This window comes from Dacryopinax primogenitus, assembly GCF_000292625.1.
Source record: "Dacryopinax primogenitus strain DJM-731 SS1 chromosome Unknown DACRYscaffold_9, whole genome shotgun sequence".
Lineage (NCBI taxonomy): Eukaryota > Fungi > Basidiomycota > Dacrymycetes > Dacrymycetales > Dacrymycetaceae > Dacryopinax > Dacryopinax primogenitus.
The window spans coordinates 467,553-484,205 of NW_024467206.1; the positions used below are offsets into that span (position 1 = coordinate 467,553).

General features: G+C 55.1%; 6 protein-coding genes across 6 annotated transcripts; 2 read left to right on the plus strand and 4 right to left on the minus strand.

Moving 5' to 3' along the window:
- Positions 1–1,312: 1,312 nt before the first annotated feature.
- Positions 1,313–2,557, minus strand: DACRYDRAFT_15810 (uncharacterized protein; the record flags this gene model as incomplete). Its single annotated transcript, XM_040771141.1, has 3 exons — positions 1,313–1,506; positions 1,579–2,104; positions 2,279–2,557. 3 exons carry the CDS (start codon positions 2,555–2,557, stop codon positions 1,313–1,315), a joined length of 999 nt encoding a protein of 332 aa, XP_040628699.1.
- A 2,029-nt stretch (positions 2,558–4,586) lies between these two features.
- On the minus strand, positions 4,587–7,247 carry DACRYDRAFT_22191 (subtilisin-like protein). The gene is made up of 3 exons (XM_040772721.1): positions 6,193–7,247; positions 5,948–6,118; positions 4,587–5,575 (listed from the first exon to the last, which is right to left on the minus strand). Exons 1-3 carry the CDS (start codon positions 7,203–7,205, stop codon positions 4,852–4,854), a joined length of 1,908 nt encoding a protein of 635 aa, XP_040628700.1. The 5' UTR covers positions 7,206–7,247; the 3' UTR covers positions 4,587–4,851.
- Positions 7,248–8,380: 1,133 nt separating this feature from the next.
- On the plus strand, positions 8,381–8,841 carry DACRYDRAFT_107537 (uncharacterized protein; the record flags this gene model as incomplete). Its single annotated transcript, XM_040768495.1, has 2 exons — positions 8,381–8,561; positions 8,642–8,841. 2 exons carry the CDS (start codon positions 8,381–8,383, stop codon positions 8,839–8,841), a joined length of 381 nt encoding a protein of 126 aa, XP_040628701.1.
- Positions 8,842–10,086: 1,245 nt separating this feature from the next.
- DACRYDRAFT_116245 (uncharacterized protein) lies at positions 10,087–12,877 on the plus strand (the record flags this gene model as incomplete). The annotated part of the gene is made up of 3 exons (XM_040770166.1): positions 10,087–10,711; positions 10,764–11,527; positions 11,581–12,877. Exons 1-3 carry the CDS (start codon positions 10,142–10,144, stop codon positions 12,875–12,877), a joined length of 2,631 nt encoding a protein of 876 aa, XP_040628702.1. The 5' UTR covers positions 10,087–10,141.
- A 124-nt stretch (positions 12,878–13,001) lies between these two features.
- On the minus strand, positions 13,002–15,132 carry DACRYDRAFT_52322 (cytosine-purine permease; the record flags this gene model as incomplete). Its single annotated transcript, XM_040775100.1, has 9 exons — positions 13,002–13,196; positions 13,244–13,372; positions 13,462–13,542; positions 13,613–13,688; positions 13,739–13,818; positions 13,872–14,167; positions 14,236–14,630; positions 14,685–14,917; positions 14,974–15,132. 9 exons carry the CDS (start codon positions 15,130–15,132, stop codon positions 13,002–13,004), a joined length of 1,644 nt encoding a protein of 547 aa, XP_040628703.1.
- A 400-nt stretch (positions 15,133–15,532) lies between these two features.
- Positions 15,533–16,615, minus strand: DACRYDRAFT_100110 (uncharacterized protein). Its single transcript, XM_040767424.1, has 3 exons — positions 16,461–16,615; positions 15,948–16,416; positions 15,533–15,898 (listed from the first exon to the last, which is right to left on the minus strand). The coding sequence occupies exons 1-3, from the start codon at positions 16,576–16,578 to the stop codon at positions 15,592–15,594; spliced, it is 894 nt and encodes a 297-aa protein (XP_040628704.1). The 5' UTR covers positions 16,579–16,615; the 3' UTR covers positions 15,533–15,591.
- Between the last annotated feature and the right edge of the window lie 38 nt (positions 16,616–16,653).

Sequence of the window (16,653 nt, forward strand, 5' to 3'; positions counted from 1 at the left end):
ATGACTAAGACCTATCTACAGTATAGGTACCTGTGGATGATCCTAAGAGACCAAGTCTGAAGAGACAGTCCCAGGCAGAGTAGGCCTTATATTTATACCTCTGTGGTGGAACCTGCTAGAACATCTTGCTTACTCAGCCTAGTCAGGTGATCAGGTCATATGACCAAGGATGAGGTCATATGAGGTCATGCACAGCCATGCACAGCAGGTCACCTGACCATCCAATCCTTCCAGCAGGTTTCAGCACATGCCAAGGTATACCAGCTACTTCCATGTCATAAAGGCTTAGTCATGTCTCTTGACCAATCAATGAGCTGGTGCCCTGACAATCCAGCAGTGCATCTTTGGTGGGATAGATATCCCTTTCTACAGAGACATCTTGCTTTGCTGGCCAATAGATGTGGTAGCCCTTAGACTCTTTGTCAACACCAAGGAAGTGACCCTCCAAGGCTTGTGGTTGTGTCTTGTGGGCACTGAGGATTTTCACCCAAACCTTTGCACCAAAAGGCAGCATGTTGTGTAGGTTGGGCTTATGGCCAGTGGCCACCTCATAAGGGGTTGTGCTGCAGGGTAGGTGGGAGGTCGTAACTTGATTGTGAAGGTAGGCTGCATGCCAAATTGCCTCTGCCCAAAGAAAGTTGGGTGGGTGGGCTGTATGCAGCAGGCAATGCATATCCAAGATGTGGATACAGTTCATGACTTCTGCTGCTCCATTGGATTGTGGTGAGTCATGTGTGGTGAGGTGCCAAATGGTGCCTTTGCTGTCTGTGTGTTCATGAAAGGCACTTGAGGTGTATTCTCCAGAGCCCAGGATGGCAATGCCTTTGTCATTGCAGTGCATGACCAGCCAGGCCTCATAGTTCTTGTAGAACTTGAAGGCATCCGACTTCTTTGGAAGGAAGTAGACTCATACTTCATGGCTGTAGGAGTCGACAAGTACTTGCATGTACTTTGCTCCACTGAGAGAGGTAACTAAGTGTGGTCCCCACAGATCTGCATTGACCTTGCCACCATAGCATGCTGCATGTGTGTGCTTGCTGGTCTTGGGAAATGGTAGGCATATGGCCTTTGCTGCCATGCAGTTGTCACAAGATGTGACAGGGGAGTTGAGGTCAATGTTGAGACCTTGCATAGCGCCAGTGGTGCTCATCTCTTTAATCATAGAGATGCCAATGTGGCCAAGGATCTTGTGCGCCTCCATGAGGGAGAGAGTGCACTGAGCCAAGGCTGCTATGTTGTGAGTTGGCTGGATGGTGTAGCCAGGAGCCACTCAATAGAGGCTGTTTTTCAAGGGAATGCAGCTGATGACCTGTCATCTAGGTCTGGGCATGTACAGTGTACAGAGGCCATCTTCTGTCACTGTCTTGAATCCTTTGGCATCAAGCATGGGGACAGAGATCATGCTGTATGCTGTGCCAGGTGTATACAGTGCATTCTTCAGCATGACTTCAGTGCTCTTGCCATTACCCATAGGTAGGCTGAGCTCCACATCACCTGGGCCAATTGCTGCAAAGGAAGATCCCTCAGCTGATTTGATGGGTATTGACTAGATAGGCTCATACAGGATGAACTTTGCACAGTCAGGGCACATGTGGATGCTGGCTCCAGAGTCAAGGATTATGCCATAGTACAGTTTCCTGGTCTGGGCTGCAGCAGCTGCTTCTGGCTCTTCATGGAGCAGTGGTGCTGTGATAGCAAGTGCTGTCTTCTTGGATGTCAACTTGACTTTGGTGGAAGCAGTGGCAATGGTCTTGCCTTTCTGCTGTTGGCAACATTTGTATGGTGCTTTGTCTTCTCTGGGTCCTCCTGGGGCCCAGCAGTCTTCATAGATGTGCCCTTCTTTGTCACAGTTGGAGCAATGCTTGTCTGATTTTGGCTTGGGCTTGCTCCCCTTCCTCCCACTGAATCCACTCTTCCCCTTATTCCTCCCTCGCATCTCTGCTCCCAGTGCAGCATTTGACTGGACCTTGTCCACTTCCTGCTCTGAGGAGTGCCAGTCATATTCATTGTAAATGGTGGATATCACCATGCCACTAGTGAGGCAAGTGTCTGGGTTGGGGAGTTGAACAGCCCATATGGCATTCTTGAGTGGTTGTATTGAATCCTGATATGTTGGGTGTGTGATATGAATATGGTTGGTAAAGGTCTTGTCATCAATTGCTTTGCCCATTTGGGCAAGTCAATCACAGTAGTTTGCAAGCTCAGCAATGGTCTCATGGGGGGATTGATCCTCTCTGCATCTCAGATCCATCATGCAACAGTGCAGGGTTGAGCATACATCAAAACCCTTGTTCTCATGTATGGCCGATAGCTTCATCCATAGCTGGTGTGCTGTTGCTGCATCCCGAATCTGGATGAGCATTGTGGGGCTGATTGTCTGGTAGACGATCTCCCAAATGGTCACTTCATTTGCATCATAGATATCCAGTTCCTCATCCCACTCTACTGCCTCTGCCTCAGTCAACTCTGGTCCCAGACCCCGTTCTGTTCTCTCTGTCTCATCAGAGGAATGCTGACGTGTTGGTGTGGGTACTGGTGTAGGCATAGATGTTGTCATGGTGGTTGTGGCTAGTACAGCTTCTTCGAGTTTCTTGTAGTACTTGCCATTGCTTCAGATCCTTGAAATCAGAGGTAGACATTGTAGTCGAATAGTCGGCAGGGCTCATAACCTGATAAAGGGAAATGGTGTAGTAAGGTGTAGCCGACTAGGTCACATTTGGCAATATGCGGAGTGCCGGTAGTAGATGCAGGAAGACAACGAGGGACTGCCGAGGAGTTGCCAAGGCGAGCTAGGGTCCCAGATGAGTCAGCGAGTACTTGGCGCTGACTACGTCCTAGGTGCTGACTCAGAGGTGATGAGTCAGCAGTACATGGCCAAACAGAACCTCCTTAAGGCAGATATGTATCCAGACGCGTAACCACCATGCTGAGGCTGCCCAGAGGTGATAATAGAGCCAGGGTATAAGTCTACCAACCCCGAGTCGCTCACGATGAGCAGCAGCAGACAGGCTGGGGTGGATGTCACCGATAAAGATTGGATGTAGTTCTACAGCACGCATTTGGATCGCAAATGCTTCCGCTCCAGTAGTCCCCTACAGGGTTGTATGGACGACTATGCGATACTCCGCATCAGAGGGAGGGAGAAATTGAAGCTGGCAGGAGGCCGCACGCACTACTAAAGACAAGGCTCCGGAATCACTTTTCTCGTGAGGAAGAGTCTGTCAGAGCAGTGCGGACAGCCCTCCTGCGCTGCGATTTGATCCAACCAAGGGAAGAAAGACAAAGACAAAGAGAAGACAGGTCTTGGGTGGATGCACTCGGACTGACTGTGCAGGAGGCCGCACGCACTACAAAAGACGAGGCTCCGGAATCACTTTTCTCGTGAAAGAGTCCGTCAGAGTAGTGCGGACAGCCCTCCTGCGCTGCGATTTGATCCGATCAGGGAAGGAAGACAAAGGAAACTTGAAGACAGATCTTGGCACGCACTCGGACTGCCAGTGCTGTAGTTTGGACACTTATGACTCGGACACATCGGACGTTGCACCGAGTGCGAGCACACACGACCAGTTCGGTCCAATCAGGAGCACGAGTTCAGTGGAGAAAGCCGAAGCGTACACTCATTCGCCGGCCGCACTGGGATATCAACCTGGACCAGTGTACCCCAATCACGGGCGAATGCAGTGTGCCAACCCAACCCGACCCTCCACACAGACAAGCCCGATCACAAAACCTACAGAAGAAGAGCATACACAGCGCTCCCATCCAGAGCCTAGACGCGGGAGGGGAGACAGACGACAGACGACTCGGACAGCGAGAGAGGACACTCGGGCAACCAATTGCAAGCTCGTATACCAGACGCTCAACAACCGGAGCAGGGAGCAGGAGCAGGAAGCAGGAGCAGGAGCAGGACGAGAAGCACATACTGAGCTGTGATGAGGAGCTTTGAGCCAGCTCAGGACACATGACCCAGTAGGAGCAGGTTTGTCCGCTAATTGGAGGCAGGGTAGGGGGATGGTTGATGGGATCCCTGAATCCCCGGGATCGTGGATGCTCCGACTCAGGCCTTGGGTGAGCGGTCAAGGGGGGGGGTATGCTCTGAAAGTGAGCAGTCCTAAACCCCTCCCATCAAGCACAGTGAAACACTGAAGCCTCAAATCCACAAAAGAGGGGAAAGCAGAAGGAAGAGAAGAGAAGAGTGCTGCCCGTTCAACTGCCGCAAAGGCCTTTATATACCCCACCAAGGCTGGGAAGGAAGCATTCCACTCGCCACAAACCTCCGAGTCAGCATGTTCCCAGCCCCCCAGCGACCCAGCGTGCCAGCCACAGCCTCGTGTTCCCTTCCCCTCTTAATTTCCACCCAACGAGGAAACTCAAGTGATAATGTGGTAATGTGGACAGAGATAATACTGTACGGTAAACTGTAAAGGAGTATCTCCCAACTCCGAAAACTGGCGAAAACGATACTATACTGGTTGTTAGTGAGCTGTAAGTGTAAGCTGTAAGCGGTGTACGGTATGACCCCTTCCCCCCTCCCCTCTTGTTTCCCTCCCCCCTCTTGCCCTCCCTCCCCCCTCCCCCCTCCCTCCTCCCTCCCTGACGTACACAAGACCCAGATCACACACTACAAAACGGACAAGTCGCGAATGAACGTGATATAAGTGAGTGAGAGCATGAAGGAGTGAGTGAGCGAGAGACAACATCGGCGAAATGAACAACATCAAACGACAAAAGCCAACATTGAGGACAGCGGACGCAAACGCAAAGTCCAAGAGCCAAGAGCCAAGAGACAAAAGACAAAAGAGTCACACCCCAGGTATTTTAGTCCATTCCCCCAAGCCCGCTCAACAGCCACTAATGCAACAAAAAATACGCCAACATAGCCGGATAATTCGGCGTCCCCAACCCAGTAACCGGGTCCCACCCCGGAACAGCCGCAAACCCGTCCGTCCCACACCCCGGGTTATTGCCCGAAATGATGTCGTTCAGCATCCAAGGGTTCGCATACAGAGCGGGGTTTACAAACCCTACTGGCCCTTTACCGATCGCTAGCCTTTCGTCGTTTATGAGCGTGAAGATGCTCGCGACGACGGGCGTTGCCGCTGAGGTGCCGGAGCCGAGGGTGAAGTTCCCGCTGGCGGCGACGACATAGTTGAGCCCGTTGGCGGAGATGTCTGGAAAACCACGGACAGCCTGGGAGTTGTTGTACTGCGCTGCAGTGTAGGGAGGTGCGTATTTCGCGTAATAGGATTGGACAGCTTTGCTCTGATAGGATGGGAGGGCGAAGATGTCCGAGAACCCGCCTGAAGAGTAGACCTTGCTCTCCACGGCTACTTCCTTGGAAAAGACGCTCCCGCCCTCGGGGAGCTGGGTGGCGCCGACCCCGGTTACGTAGGGGCAGGTGGCGGGGAAGGAGGGGACAAACCGCGTGCCGGTGGAACTGTATTGTCCGTCTTCGCTGCAGACGCCGTACCCGGAGGCGACGCCCGAGTCACCGGTGGAGAAGAGGAGAGTGACGCCTTGCAGGCCGAGTTTCATGTACTGGGAAGGGGTTAGCATGGGAGTGACAGGGAGCACACCGGGCAGGAAAAAGACAGAACGCGATTAAGTCGGTGCCGCAACTGCCAGCTGAGCTCTGCAATACGCGCCTAGAGCGCAAAACGCGTCCCCAACACGCGCCAGCTCACCCAACATTCCAGTACATCAAGAAAACGCGTCATGACGCGTCGTATCATCTAGCACGCGTCCGCAATACGCGTCAATGAGCTCAGCGCCCCCAAACAAAAAGCGCAATGCGCCGTATGATGAGATACAGTTGAGCGAGTTTTATGAACGGAGGCAGTGTGATGAGGTGAGTTGGGTTTTGTTGGGTTTTTTTTTTTGGGGGGGGTTGGGGGGTTGGGGGGTTTGGGGGGTGGTATCGGACTGCAGCGAGGCGTGGCATTGTCGTTTTGCCACGCATGTATAATACGACACGCTCATAACTTTCGTAGCCTGGAACGCGCCACACTGGTTTGTCCCCTGGTACCCGTCGGGGTTGTCCGTATCTGGGTAGATACTATCCTGTGTGGGGTCGTCCCCGCCGAGGTAGGTGCAGTAGGAGGCGTCGATCGCGTCCAGGCTGGGTGGGGGTGAGCTGCGAGCGAACAGGAAAGGAAAGGAGGGAATGGGGGAGGGAAGGGGGGAAGGACGCACAAGTTGTTAAACGACCCAGAGAGATAGCTGTCCCCAATCTGGTACAACACAGGCTTCAAAGGCCATACAAACCCCATCGTATACTCCAAATCCAGATCGCTCTCTCCATTATACTGCAACCCCACGCTCCTGGGGTCAAGGTTTCCCCCATCGATACCCGCGAACTGAGGACGGGAGCCCACGGCCCAAGGGAGGAACTTGCGGAACCAGATGTCTAGATCGGCGGGTAGGTAAGCTTGGGGAGCGAACTCGAGCACTCCGAGTGAGTTCTTTGACGTGGAGAGTCGGATCCCGGCAGGGGGGATCCCGTACATCGCCCGCAGGCAGTCGGGGGTTATCTGGTCTGCACAATGTGTCAGCTGGTCGAAGATCGTGAACAGGCCCCCGAGGTCCATCTTTGGCAGTGAAGCAGAGTCGGGTAGCCCGAGCTGGGCAGCGGGGGGCATGCCTTTCGCCCTCTTCTCGCGTTTGAGCCCCCGCTTGGAAGGAGGAGGGAGCTGGAAGTCGTAGTGTATCGTTGGGGTTATGAAGTCGACATGGGGGGAGACGGAGGGAGGGAGGGAGTAGTCTGAGCAGGCGAGGTGGGATGCACCGGAGACATGGGTGTAGAAGGAGTAGGTCGTGCTGAGCAGTCGCTCTGCTTCTTGCACAGTGGCGTTGTGTACCGATAGCCAGCCTTTGCTCTTGCTTAGTTCTAGACGGGACTCTTCGACTCCTCCCTCGATGAGCCAGGCGATGACGGCGCTGACGCTCTCTGTAGAAGGAGCGAAGAACTCTGCTACCTTCTCAGGTGTCCAGTGGTGTCCGTACTCTGGGGAATCGGGGTTGGAGATGACTTCCAAGTGGGAGGCACCGAGCTGGAGGTTAGACTGGGTGAGGGCGATGCGCAGAGGGAGGGGGTGGGATGGGGAGGGGGCGGTGTGGGGACGCCAGCCTTTGGGATGGGAATGGCGGGATTCGTGTGATTTTGGAAGGGCGAGAGCGAGGGGGATGATGAGGAGGAGGGCGAGCATGGTGGGAGTGGGGTGGGGGGAAGGAGGGGAGGGGAGAGGGAAGTGAAGTTAACGAGTGTTTGGTAGAGAACGGATGAATGAAATGAGAGACAGGGTGAACGGCGATGAACACCAACAGAGGCGAGTGGGGAAAGAAGGGGGAGAAGAGGAGAGAGAGAGAGGGTGAACAAATCGAGGGTGCACTCATCACATACAACCACACACTGCCAAGCAAGCTCTTGACAGGTACAACACTCTTTCACTCTCTTGAACTTTCATTACCTCCTTCTCACTTGTACATTCCCCACTCTCGACTCATTCCATTAACGCCAACGATGTTCTCTGAGGAACAAAACAATGGGGGTGGCAGTGCTCATTCCACACGCCGAATTCGGCAACAAGCACTTCATCAAACCTTGTCTCGCGAACTAGGACCGAAGAGTGCACGGGCCACTAGTGCTTCTTCATCTGATAGGTATGCGCATATAGTTGCATCTGAGCACCGCAGTTCTTTGGGACGCGTCAAGCCTCCTTGGGCCGGCGGAGGAAAGCTTGTGGCTCATATACAGTACTCGCACCGGAGGAATGTACGTCGTCAAGGAGGCCCGGGTGTAGGAGGTATCCCAACCGACAGGCACGTCCAGCCACATGCCTCACCGCACTGCATTCCTGCATTCCAAGCCAGAGACTTGTACCTTGCTCGGTCAGTGCTTGGACCTCAGCTTCACCCGGCTTATTCCTCGCATTTAATTCTCAGCCTCGCTCAGCCTTGACACCAGTACTCGTCTTGCGCCCTATCCCGCCAAGTGTGCTCGGCCAGGCACTAACTACGTGCAGCAGAGCTCGCCTGGGTAGCTTGGGCCGAGTGTCCTGATTCCGGGTGTTGCGCAAGTCCGTCTCCCTCTGTCCCTCCTTCCTTTCCCCTTTCCCCTTTCCCCTTTCCCCTACCCACTCTGTCTCGCAACGCTCTGCCGAACAACAGCTCCCCATCCTCTGGGGCGGGGAGGAAGCGTCATCCCCCTCCCCTGCCTTGCACTTCCAACCTCCTCCCCCCTCGTGCACTCGGACACCGGTCGTGCTCAGCAGCATCGCTCTCCTCCACTGAACACTATTCTGTGGTTCTACGGATGGTCCTGCCCCTTGCTGCTCAGCCGTTCGGCCCTCCTCTGCCAACAATTGTCTGATCACTCCGGTCGATGACTTCTAGCAGACAGAGACGGACGACCGCTCCCCTCTGGGTAGAAGAACCTCGTATCCTCCTCCCCTGCCTTGCACTTCCAACTTCCGCCCCCCTGCCCGTGCATTCGGACACCGTTCGTGCTCAGCAGCATCGTTCTCCTCCACTGAACACTATTTTGTGGTTCTCCCGAGGGTCCGGTACGGTGCTGCTCAGCTGTTCGGCGATCCTCTGCCAACAATTGTCTGATCATTCCGGTCAACGTCACGCTTGCAGACAGAGACGGATGACGTGTCCAGGCCTGTCACGATCTGGCCTCTAGCACTGCTCAGTCCTGGTGCAGTCATCGGGTGGGACACGTCATCCCAGCTGCCTCGCACCCCTGGCCTCTCCTGGACCTCTTTCGCCGCTGTCGATCTCCTGGTTCGCATCTACACTCTTGTAGATGGACCTTTCCTCCCTTCTCCCCTTCGGCGCTGATGGCTCTCAAATTCCTTGCAGGAAGGGGTAGATCACGTGTGCTGACCAACCTTGTACGGTTTTCTAAAGGCGATTCATGATCACGTTACCTTACCTGTCTTGTCCTCTCATTCCCCGAATGTGCCTTCGACTCCGTATGAACAATTGGATATTTCCGAACCTGGATTCCTCACACCCTTCGGTCTACCACTCCGTGCCTTTTCCCCAAGGCTGGCGTGTTGGCATGGTCTCGGGTGTGTACCTTCTGAGCTGTATCCTTTATCTTCACAGAATGGGGGTCTCGAAGAACCATGCCTCTGGCGCTCTCCTGGGCCTGGCTTCCTTGGTCCATCTCGCACCTTCCGGCTGCGCTCGAGGCGGCATCCTGACTGCTGATTTTGATTGTTGACACTCCCAGGGAGAGTCCTCGCCCGACAGGATGGTCTGGTGCCTTCTATCCAGAGGCTACGCTTGCCCATCTTTAGTGGGGCGTGCACCTTCCCGAGGTCTGTCCTCGTCTCTTAGAGCTCTGGAACTCGGAGAAACTTGCATCTGTCCGCTTGCCCCTTCCTCGAAATCATGGGACTCCGAGGCCGAGGCCGAGTCGGACAGATGTATGTTTCCCTGACTGTCGTCTTCTCCTTAGGAAGCCCAAGATTCTTTGAGCTAGATATGCTGTCTTATGTTCTTGGAATGGAGGTGTGTTATGTTGCAATAGAGTAGGATGACTTGAGCGCCGGGGGAGCCGAAGGGGAGCATCAGGCGTTAGTACTTTGCCCTTTGGCGAAACAGTGCACTACATTGTAAATACTACATGCATTGTCATAGCACCAAGTTTTACAATGAAGACGACCTTTCAGGCCACAACTGCTGCGGGGGGTTGATGTTCTCGGAGGAATCGGAGCCGAGTGAACGGAATAACAGAAGGTACGCCCTCAAATAGAAGTTCCAACAAGGTTCAGGGTCCACAAAGCGACGTATCTCATTCGAGGTTCATTCTCTGGTGGCCACACCCCACCCCACGAACTGATCAACGTCTTCTAATCATACTGATTAACCAGCGGAATGAAGTCGAGAATTGGGCAGGGGCTGCCTGATGGGCTACCCCAGACGTGAAGAATGGACCCGAAAGGGAAGCGAGGCGCAAGCGGCGAGTTGGGCGAAGGATAAAGGATAATAGTCGTCGGAATGAGTACGATTGACGTGTTTATTCGTCTCTCTTGACATTCAACAAGCTCGACTGAGTCTTATATTACGTCCAACACTGTCGACGCGATCAAACATATAGCACGCACGAGTCGCCTCCTCTCTCTGGCACACCATGTTCTCCCCTCTCCGTCTACAGGCGACGAGGCTCGCAACCCTCTTCGGAGCAGGCATCCTCTTGCTAACCCTCTCCATCCTCTACGGCTCCTTCATATCCCCTTCCACTGACTCCCTCGACTCAGAATCCGACTCCTACTACGGGTACTACGGCCCGGCGCTTTCCGCAGCCTCGAGATTCTTCCACGGCTCCTCATCGGACGATCCGAGCCGCGTAACGCTCTTCACCTGGGGAGGGGGGAACAAAGCCTACGCCCTGGAGCCACTGGAGGAATATGCCGAGCTTGCTTCCTATCCCGTCGGAGCGCGGCCCTGGATCCCGAACGCGGTCGAGGGAGGCACACCAGAAGAGTGGACTCTCTCGCGTGAGGAGAAGGAGCGACTTACACATGCTAATGCGGAACACCAGGCAGCGGATAGCCAGGAATGGGGCTGGGAATTTCCCGCTCCTCAGGTGGATGTCTTCGACCTGGATAAGACGAAATGGGAACCTCCGACCATCGAGTTTGCGCTTGTAATAATGGGAGAGAGTGCAGCGGTTGAAGCCGTGACGATGATTAAGGGGATCGTGAGTCTCCGCTATCTAAGGAAAAGAGAACACCCAATAACAGTGCCTGCAGCTTATGCATATATCTACCCCTGTTCACTTGCACATCGTCTGCGACGAAGCTGCAATGTACTACATAGATGACCGCCTCACACTCGTCCATCGCCCAGCATACGATATCCACGTATCCTACAACCTTCTCTCCTCGTCCCAGATCTGGGCTCGCGGTGCCCGTGCCGGGATCGGGAGTACCTACCATGCCGGTGCAGGTGGTCTGGCTAAGGTGTTTCTCCACGAGATCCTGACCGAGACGAAACGCGCGATCTTTATCGATATCGATACGCTCTTTACGGTCGACCCGCTTCTCCTTTGGAAGGAATTCGACAAGTTCAAGCCTGGGCAGGTGTTTGCCCTTCCTACCCTTGGACCAGGGAGTGACGAGCTCACCGTATGCTCTTGCTCACTCCTGCTGGATCTGGAAGCGATGCGCGATCGATTCCAGTGGGTGGCATCTGACCTGCGTCCTCAGGCGAGCAGGACAGACGTCGCCTACTCCTCGCTCATGTCCGCCGGGCTCGATCCACACAACCCACCCTTCGGTGACCAAGGCGTGTACTACGCCATTTGGCGTGCGCGCCCCGAGCTAGCGGGCCACCTCGGCTTGAGCTGGGACGTCAGCCATTGTAGGAACCATTGGGGTTTTGCACTGGACGATGGGGATGATGAGATGACTGAGGAGGAGCAGGTACGTAGGAGGGGGGAGAGGATGTGGGATGTTGAGAGGAGGATGGCGGACGCGCCTGAGAGATGGCCGATCTTCCCCGGTATCCTGCATTTGTGAGTCTTTTTCCATACTGTTCCTCAGAAACAAGGTATTGACCCGTGCGCAGTAACTGCATCGACAACGCGGCCAACTCGTTCACTTACTCCGACATCGTCGACTTCCCCACCTGGGGCCCAGTAGTCCAAGTAGCAACACAATACAAATGGACATGGCTCAACCGCGGCGACGGCAGCGCAAAGGTCGATCGGGTCATGTACGAAGACGTGAGGTTTGCGGACGAGAGATGGCCCGAGGGGGAGAGAGAGGGCGGTTGGACCCAGCCTGAGCCAGTGGATTTGCGCCTGGAGGAGGGACTGGCTTTCCCTGATCCTGGACAAGAGATCGGTTATGAGAAGACGGGGACGCTCTCCGGTGGCATTACACTTCCTGATTGGGACGGTGAAGCAGTTCCTCCTGTTCCGGCCGAATGGGCAACCCCACCACTGGCATACGATCTGCAGTCGGAAGAGGCGACTCCGACGTACGACAAGCTACCTGTGTACGATGACTCCCCAGAATACGACCTGCAGCCGGAATATGAAGCCAGTCCGACAATTGGGGATCTCCCGGGGTATGACGACTCTGTCGAACACGAGACCTTCGTACCCGGGGAAGAATCCATCGATCAACCTGACGATATTGCCCCGGTGTCGGAGTACGACCCACCCACAAACCTCGAGCAGGCCGATTCCGCACCTCTCGTAGCATACCCCCACCTCGACCCTATAATCTCCAAACCTGAGGAACAACCGGTCCAGGAGGTACCTCCTGAGCTGCAACGCGGTTCCTGGGTGCTAGGGCCCTATCATGAGTGGATATGGGTTGAGGAGCCGTCTCGTGGTCCCCTGCCTACTGAAGAAGAGCTGGAAGAACCCGAGCTGCCGTCAGAGCACGGGATTGGGTTCGCACCTGCAGCCGTGCCGCCTGTCGAGGAAGAGCATGCTCCGTTTGTGCCTGTTCTTCCTCGACCACTGGAAGAGGAGGCGGCATTAGAAGACGACGAAGGCGAGAGACTGAAGCAGGCCATCGCTGATGCTTTAGCGGCGTATGCTAAACATGCCGCGGGTGCTTCTCTTGCCCCTGTAACCCTCCCTGTACCAGCACCACGGCCTGAAGCTCCTTATCCACCTGCTTACGGTGCTCCTCCATCTCTGAAAGAAGCTGATTTCTCCCTTTCCCCCGTCTCTGAAGAGTTCCAGCCCATGTTGGAGGATGTAGCTGACCAACCTACGGATATCCCAATACCGGCCGAAGAACCTCTCGATGAATTCCCAGCAGAGGAACCGGAACCCGTGGGCGAGTGGGTCGAGGACGCCGAAGGGGAGTGGACTTGGGTCCCTCTCGAGCCAGTGGCTGCGAAATAATACTCTAAAATATCAAGAGAAGTGTATCGATTTTTTCCTACGTGCGTTGTATCCAAAAGCTGTTCTACATCCATACCCTCTGTACATTAATCCTAGACTTGATGCTCGCCTCCCCGTAACCCCGTCAGACCTCTCGCACACCAACATTGAGTTCTTCCTCCTTCGTTTCCTCAGGATAAGCGCCCCTGTCCTTCTCTCGCTCGTGCTTCTCCCTAGCAAGAGCAGCAGCTTCGTCCACGTCGATCGCATGCTCAAGCAACGTCCCCTTCGCAGGCCAGAGCCAAGAAGTGACATAGTACGTCACTCCCGCCAGAGTGAACTATACTCCAATCAGTCGGACTGGCACCATGAGAGGTGGACACCCACCCCGAGCATCCAAGCGATATCGTACGGGTAGATGCCGCCGCCGACTTCGATTGATGGGTTGATGGCGTTTATCAACCCCGGCAGGTTGGGGGGTACGGAGACGAGCAGTGCCGCTCCAGCGCGCCAGTTCTGTCAGAAGCCTGTTAGCTCAGGTAGTTGGGAGACAAGAATAGCAGGAAGAGTGCCGAGTATGGGAGATGGGGAGATGGGGAACGCACGATTCCGGCCGTGTAGCGATATCGCCCATGAGGGTCATACAACGCAGGGACGTCGATCTTCTGGTGTTTGACAAACCAGTACTGCACACCTGACGTGTCAGTGCTCTCTGCCTGCCAGCGCCCAGCCGAGTGGGGACGGGGAAGGACGTACATCAACGATCATGATCGCGCATATTGGGCCGAGGAAGACGGTGTACCCTCCCATGAAGTTCAGGAATCCCGTAGCGCTGGCTCTGTTAGTCAAACGACTGTGCAGCAGGGGTGGAGGTGGGCGTACGTGGCTAGGATCTCCCAGGGAATTATTACCCACCCGCCTATGAGTGCGCAGAGGATCTGTCCACGGCGGATATTCAGCCACTACGCATCTCACTCAGCGAATCAAGCTCAGCACAGGGGAAGAAAGTGCGTACCCTGGGCAGCAGCGCCATGAAATCATTGGCGGCACTGATACTGTTCGCACCAATATTCGTGCCCAGCGTGGCGAGGCAGAATGCAAAACTGGCGAAAAACGCCGCGGGCCGGTTATCCCAGTTGTTGATGAGCCGAAGCGGGTCCCAGTAGTAGTCTCCGTACAGTATGTACCCGGCGGAGGTGACGACCAGCCCTTGGAAGGCGATAAAGGTGAAGGCGAGGGGGATGATAAGCAGCTGGACGTATTGATGTCTCGGGTGCTTGGCGAGGCGCGTAAAGTCGGGTATGTTTACCGCTTCACGTTGAACCACAGATTATGATGCCGTGTAAGTAGGCGTAGAGAAATACAGAAGAGGAGCGTACACAGCGTAGCGTAGTTCCCTATTACGCTGTTCAACCCGCCTAGCCATGTCCAGGCCAGAGCGCTCCCGCTCACTCTCGCCGGCTGGGCAATAATCGCCCCCGCCCCTCCCGTCTCCACAAACGCCCATACCATCATACTCACACCCGCTGCAGTGACGGCAACGCTCTTGACAGCAAAGAGCCAGCGAATCTTGTGGGAGGGGATGAGAAGGAAGGGGAACTGGATGAGCCAGTAGAGGAAGTAGCAGAGGAGCTCCGCAGAGGTGATGTTCGCTGAGGGCGGGAGGTGGTTCGGCATGTGCAGGAAAGAGGGGAAGAGGGAACGAAGCATTTGGTAGACGCATTCCGAGCCTGTGTACGTCTGGATCGCGAACCAGAACATGGCTAGTACGACTCTGCACGCTTGTCAGTCCCAGTCTTCGGCGCAGAACTTGATCGCATGTGCTCACCGGCTCACGACCGAAAAGTAACTGAACCAGAATCCAAAGCTGCTCCTATTCAGAACCGGGAAGGGTATATGCAATCGGGCACCGATGGTGCCGTTCGCGGTTATGGCGCATGCGATCAGGGCGTGACCGAGGACGATACAGGGGAGGGCTTGATGCCATGAGAGCCCGGAGGCTAGGAGGGCGGAGGCCATATCCCATGTTGCGACATTGAATGCATCGGAGATCCAGTATGTCTACAGATTGTGATGCATGAAGTTAGCTGTGCGTGAGGGGGATGGGAGGGACGCACGATGTAGTTGAACGTCGTCCAGGTCCGCTTTTCTAGGGGGGTGGGGTCCATATCCGCATTACTCCATTTACTGCTCGGGGCGAAAGTACATGGCTCGGGTGAGAGTTCCCAGTATTCAAAGGTGAATATGGGGGCCAGACGTTGCCGCAGACTGGGCATGGTCGTGCAGAGGAAGAGTAGTGGTGGGTGAGCACTGGAGATCCGGGAGGAGTATAACAGTTGGCCCGTGAGGAACGGAGCAATGAACCAGCATTTTTAACAGTGAAGCAGTTCCATTATCAGACCTTTGTACAAGTGGGTAATATGAGCGCGTGATGAGAGTGAGATGATAAGACAGCATCAGAAACTCAGGGCGGTCGAATGGAAGGGGCGGGCGCTTCTTTAGAGACGGTAGGCGCTCGTTGTGGCACAGGAAATAGATCACGAGCGTATGTTTGGCACAAGATGGCTGGCTCGCATTCTCAATTGGTGTCATTTCTAGGTAGTGGTATTTTAGGTATCGCTGGTAGGAATATTATGTTTCTAATTCCAATCTAATATTGAATCCTCCGTGAAGTCCGTTGAAATCGTCCATCCATTGCACCTCTTTCACCGCAGCGAGACCTCCGCGTTGGTGAATTAACTCTTCAAAGCTGGTTTTTTTCTAGATACTCCGCCGGGTGACCCGGGCGGGGTAAGCACACTCATCCGCTTCAGCCCACTGGCTCCCTCGGCCTCTGTCGGTTCAGGCGCGTCGTCTGTCTGAGGCTGCTCAGGCAGGCAGAAATCGTCCTCCTCCATCTCGTCCGACACTTTTGACCGACCCTGGTTGTCGCTGGATGTCTGGCCTAATAGCAAGCCAGAGTCATACAACCGCACTGTCTCCAATTCCGCAAACCCCAGGAAGACAAGTACCTGCAGGAGCGCGCGCACAAAGTCCGAATGCCTGCTGCAAATGTTAATCCCCAATAACTCGTCTCGGACCACCGACTTACATCCGATCATGCGCCAGCTGTGCCGTCGTCCACCTATTCAACGCCGCGATTAAGCCAACCAAAGCAGCATAAGCCAGTCCCAGTTCCCGGCCTCCTCCAGCACACACCAGCAACCCAGCGCCAAACACCGCAAACGCGTACACCTCCCTCCCACCTCTTACAACCCCGGTGGTCTGGAACATCCAGATGAAGAGCCGGGTGAAAGCGAACCCGTGCACCAGCTGGAGGCCGGCGCTGGGATAGGGCTGCGGAAGGAAAAGGAGGACGAGACGCAGGATTCCGCCGGCTTGGTAGGATGGACGGGTGAGGAGGGGTAAGCCGCGCCTAAGCGTGCGGACGAGGGAAAGGAGAGTGAGGGCTTGCAGGAGTGCGAGGGATGTATGTAGTGCCGGGCTGGGGATGGTGAGGAATGGGCGGAGGTGGAAGAGTCCCACTTCGGAAAGCCCCGAAAGGGAGTGTATCGTGAGCACTAAAAGATGTCAGCTAGATCAGGCGAGGGAGAGAAAGGCGTACGCAGGCGCACACGGCCAGCGCGATAGTTCCAGAAAGTCCAGCGGGTATGATGATACAGGATAGTGCCGTATACCAGTACGACCAAGGTGAGCATGAGATACGCTTTGGCTGGAACCATCTTGACCACGACTGGAGAACGCCCCCCCAGGTCAGTCATAATTATACACCGTCCAGGTCATGCACCGCAACCAGC

Excerpts from the sequence above, each read along its gene's own strand:
- DACRYDRAFT_100110 (XM_040767424.1), bottom strand. The coding sequence starts at position 16,578 with ATGGTTCCAGCCAAAGCGTATCTCATGCTCACCTTGGTCGTACTGGTA. Across the intron at positions 16,417-16,460 it reads CGCTGGCCGTGTGCGCCTGC|TGCTCACGATACACTCCCTT; the intron begins GTACGCCTTTCT and ends GACATCTTTTAG. Across the intron at positions 15,899-15,947 it reads CAGCTGGCGCATGATCGGAT|GCATTCGGACTTTGTGCGCG; the intron begins GTAAGTCGGTGG and ends CATTTGCAGCAG.
- DACRYDRAFT_22191 (XM_040772721.1), bottom strand. The coding sequence starts at position 7,205 with ATGCTCGCCCTCCTCCTCATCATCCCCCTCGCTCTCGCCCTTCCAAAA. Across the intron at positions 6,119-6,192 it reads TCTGGGTCGTTTAACAACTT|CCTGGACGCGATCGACGCCT; the intron begins GTGCGTCCTTCC and ends ACCCCCACCCAG. Across the intron at positions 5,576-5,947 it reads TATTATACATGCGTGGCAAA|TGTGCTCCCTGTCACTCCCA; the intron begins ACGACAATGCCA and ends TTTCCTGCCCGG.